Source organism: Punica granatum, chromosome 6 (assembly GCF_007655135.1).
Source record: "Punica granatum isolate Tunisia-2019 chromosome 6, ASM765513v2, whole genome shotgun sequence".
Lineage (NCBI taxonomy): Eukaryota > Viridiplantae > Streptophyta > Magnoliopsida > Myrtales > Lythraceae > Punica > Punica granatum.
This window is the reverse complement of record NC_045132.1, coordinates 6,755,893-6,761,559: the sequence shown is the minus strand read 5'-3', so window position 1 is coordinate 6,761,559 and position 5,667 is coordinate 6,755,893. Positions and strand designations below refer to the sequence as shown.

At 37.7% G+C, this 5,667-nt stretch overlaps 1 protein-coding gene across 1 annotated transcript; it reads right to left on the bottom strand.

Annotated features, from left to right (window-relative positions):
- Window positions 1-801: 801 nt before the first annotated feature.
- Window positions 802-3,126, bottom strand: LOC116211838 (AAA-ATPase At2g18193-like). The gene is made up of 2 exons (XM_031546366.1): window positions 2,072-3,126; window positions 802-1,519 (listed from the first exon to the last, which is right to left on the bottom strand). Exons 1-2 carry the CDS (start codon window positions 3,077-3,079, stop codon window positions 1,094-1,096), a joined length of 1,434 nt encoding a protein of 477 aa, XP_031402226.1. The 5' UTR covers window positions 3,080-3,126; the 3' UTR covers window positions 802-1,093.
- Between the last annotated feature and the right edge of the window lie 2,541 nt (window positions 3,127-5,667).

The window sequence follows — 5,667 nt, the reverse complement described above, 5'->3', positions numbered from 1 at the left end:
ATACATCTAATCACTTTACATCGGATCATGAAAAAGAAGTGAAAGAAAATCTAATTATGCTGCAATTTACAAGCAAACTTAAGCAAAGAAATATCTCTAAGACTAGACATCTGAATAATATGAGCAGAAATAGCCTTCAAGTCATCCTTCTTCTCCTTGAACATGCTCACGTTTTCTTCTAGTTGAAATTCTAGTAATATTTCGCGATCTTTTGTTATTTGTGATGTGTCAACCTATGTAAATTAATATTATATGGGGTTTTTGGTCCCATATAGAGGGCCTAAGTTGCATTTGCGACTCTCTTAAGACCTCAGAGTCCGCCATCATTGTTGACCCAGTGGTAGTCTTGCCTCAAGCTTTTCCATCGCTTTTTCCGGGCGAATCACCATAAGAGTTTGATCGGGTTGCCTTTCTACCCTTCAAAGGAAGTGAGCCTTCGTGCTCGGGAGGGTCAATATATGGAAGACGATCTACGACTGATATTGCCACATTAGAAGTCGTGTTAATCCATTTTCTTTCTTTTGGTTTGGATCGTGGTGGATAGGAAGTTACGAAGGAATAGATTTGGGGGTTTATAGAGATTCTCGAGAGTTATAATATATAAATTTACATAATAATTCTTCATAATCGCAATGCAAAGAAGTCCTTACTCTTATCATGAATGCGACCTTGGTCGCACTCATGAGTTTACCAACTTCACTGGTTTCATTAGTGAGATTATCAATTTTAAAATCAATTTTAATTTGGATGTCAGTCTAATCTAGTAAAGGATCAAATAATAAATACTCTGTAATTTATATATCCATTCAATAATATATATATATATATATATATATATATTTTATATCATAGGAGATAGCATATCACAGCAACCCAAAGTTACACGCGATTTTCAATCTTTTAATGAGAGGAAGGACAAAGTATTCCTTTCTCTCCCTTTTGTTGTGTAACGAGAGTATCGAATCAAATCACTGTACGTAGCGGATATACGATTCCCTTCTATTTCCATTTCATCGTACCATACTAAGCCAAGTACGCACTTAATCCCTCTCCTTCAAATGATCTATTCCTCAGATACCTCAATCATATATAGCTACTCCTCAATTGTCTGCCTTTCCGTTTCCTGGGCCCCAATTAAATCTTGACCTTCCATTTTCTTTTTCCTGAAGAGCTGTGCAATCCCATCGAGGGCGACTTCAGGATCCTCATTCTTCATGAACTCCTCCGCAACTTCGGCCGGGGTCACCTTGGTCTCCGCAATTAGACCCTTGATCTCTTCGAGCACATGGCAGTAGCGGTGGCTCAGGTTGGCCTCAGAGATCCCAAGGTAGTTGGAGGCTAAAAGCACGAAGCCATGGAACGTGCAGTAGGACATATGGATGCGCATGTCCATTCGCCCGGGGCGAAGCAGGGCCGGATCGAGCTTCTCCACGTGGTTCGTTGTGAATATTATTATTCTTTCGTCACCGCAGCTCGACCACAGCCCATCTATGAAGTTCAGGAGTCCAGAGAGTGTCAACTGCAAAATAACAAACAGATATTATAATTATGGTCTCTAAGATATATGATCGTACCGATGTTCCATTACATGCTTGACATTATCCCATTATTGAGAATTTGCTCAATCAATCTCTAGCATTTGAAACATATTTAAGAGATATAATCATTTTTTTTCCGATAAGCTGGCGGGGAATTATCATCTGTTTTTTAATTTAATACATTATATGGGTGCACCTCTAGCTTTTTAATAAGACACAAGGCAGTGACAGGAAAGTCGTGAGACACATATGGTGCCTAGTAACCTGTCACATAAGCAAAAATTGGGTGCTATGTTTTTAAGAAATTGCTCTACCGCACTTTTTGATTAAAATCTAATTTGAAATTCACCCAAGAAAGTCAAGGTTGAAAATGGGTGAATAATATTCCGAATTCAATCGAACAACGTATGCGGAATTATGATTAAAAATGATTGTGAAAGTAGGCTTAATACACTTACATGTTTAGATTAGCACATCTGGATTTTTTTTTTATTTTTTTTTACATTGAAATGTAGTGCACGAGTTATGCTGACCTGTGGCCTGGTGATATTCTTGCCATTTTCCTCACTGGCGGGCAGGCGATCTGGAAGGTCGATGCTGCAATCAATGTCCTCGATCACGAGGATGGACCGGTTCGCTATATCCAGCAAGAGCTTCCTCAGGTCTGAGTCGCTCATGATGTTGGAGAGCTGGAGGTCGTACACATCGAACTTGAGGTAGTTCGCCATGGCGGCCACCAAGCTCGATTTCCCAGTCCCGGGCGGACCGTACAACAGATACCCACGCTTCCAGGCCCGTCCGACCCGCTTGTAGAACTCTTTCCGGTTCAAGAACCGGACCAAGTCCTCCTTCACTGCCTCCTTCTGCTCCGGCTCCATAGCCAGGGTCTCAAAGGTTGAAGGGTGCTCAAGGTTAATGGACTCCCAATTAGAGCCTCCGTAATAGGGGCCGCCGCGACCATTATTCCCGAGCGTAAACATTTTTAGGACTCGATCCGTTTTCCTAATTGCCTTTGCCTTATCCAGTACGTAAGGCACATAAGAGCTTAATATCTTCTCCTTGTGCCTCTTATCGAAGCTAAGCTCGAAAAACCTCCGAGTGTCGGAGCCCGTCCTAGAGCTGTCCCTATTGTTACTCCTCTCCTGCTCCACGCACACGAACTTCCACTTCAGCTCGATCCCGTCGTAGGAGTCGGTTAGCCTCTCGTCCTTCTCGAGGCGGATCGATATCCTTTTCTTGCCCGGGCACTTGTCAATCTTAAGGCGGTCCGTGTGAGGCCCGATCTTTGTGCTGAGATAAAGCTCGGCAGCATCAAAGATCTGGTTCCGGGACAGGCCACCACCATGCTCCTCGATGACTAATGTCAGTTGGCTGGTTTTGGCCTTGAAGAGGCGGCGAAAGAGTGCGACCAGGTATGCTCGGATCGGTTTGGGAATAAGGTCATTTAGGATGGTGCGAGCGAGCATCATCGATGCCATGAACGAGGCATAGGCTGAGAAGAGTGAGGAGGGCGAGGCCATGAATTCGCTGGCGGAGAACATAGCTTCAACTAATTAGAATTCTACCACTGTAATCTAAGAGGACGAAGAAGAGCCGCCCGTTTTATATAGGTTCCAAGTTTCTGTATTTAGGATGTATTATTGGGAGAGTTGTTGGACCATTCATTTATGACATCAACTTCTCCTTAATTTCTATCGAAGATAATATAACGCAGTGACGCACGTAATATCCTAGTAATACAGTGATTTCACTTTTGATATTTAGTTGAACTATTTATATTCTTTTTATTAAATATTAATATTTTTATTTTATTGTATTAAATTCATGAACTTCCTTAATAATCGAAAAAAATTCTCCATGATTTTTTGGAAATTTATGTTAAAAAACTTTAGCTCAATGAAGTTGTCTATTTAAAAAACTTTAGCTCAATAAAGTTGTCATCTGATAATGTGGTGTCAGGTTCAATTTGACTCAGGAGTCCCCTCTGCAATTAAAAGAATATTAAAGAATTTTACATTATTTTAAAATGATAGAAATTAGGTATAGACTAGCAGAAGTGATGGAGAGAGCATTTCAATTTTTTTAGAACATTTTAGCTTTATTTGTGATTTCCATAGCAATTTTTGTGTTCTCCTGAATCCAATTCGAGCTCTGAAAGCAACTAGGGGAGAGAGGCGACGATGATAATTCATATGCAAAATCCAAGTAATCGCATAAACCAATTTTGATTATTTTCAAGATCTAATATCCAAGATAGAATAATCTACAAATACAAAGTCTCAAGAAATATTGGAGGGTCCTCCAAGTCATTTCACTCCTACATTAGAGGGAGCCGTTGAGACGGAGTTTTCCGTCTCATCTCTTATAACAGTATTGACAAATGTATGCAAACTCTAACTAATTCATGCTAATTTAACAAGCATCTATTTAAGCATGACCATGTCAACATCTTATAATTTTTTTTCCCTTTTCTAATATCAAGTGAGATCAATGTGTCTCGTACAAGAAAATAGAAAAACTAACAAAGAAGTATGGGTAATCAAACTATGAAAATCAAATAAAAAAATATGTAATTTATCAGCAAAAAACATGTGTCACTGCAATATGCTACATTTCTCATAACATTTTAGGATTACCTTGGTAGTGAAATACCAATAACCCTGCCCTAGCTAATGACATAGGGCCAATAATATTTGACATGACACGGAGTTAAGTGTGTTTGGGTTAAGGTTAAATGTGTTTCATATAGACACGGTTAGACCTTTTTATATCATGTGTTATCGCGTTAATAAATTCGTTTCACATATTGTATCAATTTATAGAAAAAAGTACATTAAAATCATCTAAATTGTATAAATCATCCGTTTATGATACTTTTATCATCTCAATCGTGTAGTAACGTGTAATTAAAGTTAATATTGTATCATGTAAGTATAATATATAGGGAAAATTACAAAAAAAAGCGTAAATTTTGTAAAAAGTCTCAGTTTTGTCCTAAATTTTACTTTGTAACAAAAAAAACCATATGTTTTGATAATCGTTTCAGATTTGGCCTCCGTTATTATTCTGTTAAGATTTTTGTCTATTTGCCTACGTGAACTTTATGGGATCCACCAAATTTGCACATTATTTGATCATCTTCTATTTTCTTTACAAAATAACCTAAGTTTTAATAAAAATCTCAGTTTTATTCTAGATTTTGATTTGAATTTTAAAAAAAATACACTTTAGCACTCTGTTTTGGGCCACCGACTCCAAGAGAGAATATCAATAGCATTCCTGACTACAACCCGTAAACTATTACAGAAGAAGGCCCAACAAACCTCGGGTTACTATTCACATCCGGGTCAGTCGGGTTACTTCCCGCCGATAGATAACAGAAATGATGATTTTTCCCCTCCTCTTTATGATCATGCTAAGTTGTCGATTTTGCATTTCCTCATGTTGCGATCCTTCTTGCATTGCTCCTGGGATTGTCCGGTTGACATGGCTGACCTGGCTGTGAATAGTAATCTGGGATTTGTTTGATCTTCTTCTGTAATAGTTTACGGTTTGTAGTCAAGAATGTTATTGATGTTCTCTCCTGGAGCTGGTGGACCAAAACGGAGTGTTGACATATATTTTTTTTAAATTACAAATCAAAATCTAGAATAAAACAGAGACTTTTATGAAAACTTAGGTTATTTTTGTAAAGAAAAAAAAATATGATCAAATGATGTGCAAATTTGGTAGGTCTCATAAAGTTCACGTAAGCAAATAGATGAAAATCTTAACAGAATAGTAACGAATGTCAAATCTGAGACGATTATCAAAACATGTGTTTTTTATTATAAAGTAAAATTTAGGACAAAATTGAGACTTTTTATAAAATTTAGGTTTTTTTTTGTAATTTGCCCTAATATATACCTAAAAGTGTCATATCGTGTAGGTAAGTATACATACACATTTAGACACGCTTGGTTAAACGGGTTAGACGTGTTGTATCTGTGTCAATCTGTAATTAAATATGTCGTGTTCGTGTTTGAAAATCTTGACACATTTATTAAACGCGTTGTGTTTGGGTTTAGAGTTTTTTTGACACAAACCCATTTATACACGATCTATTTAAACACGACATGACACATATTGT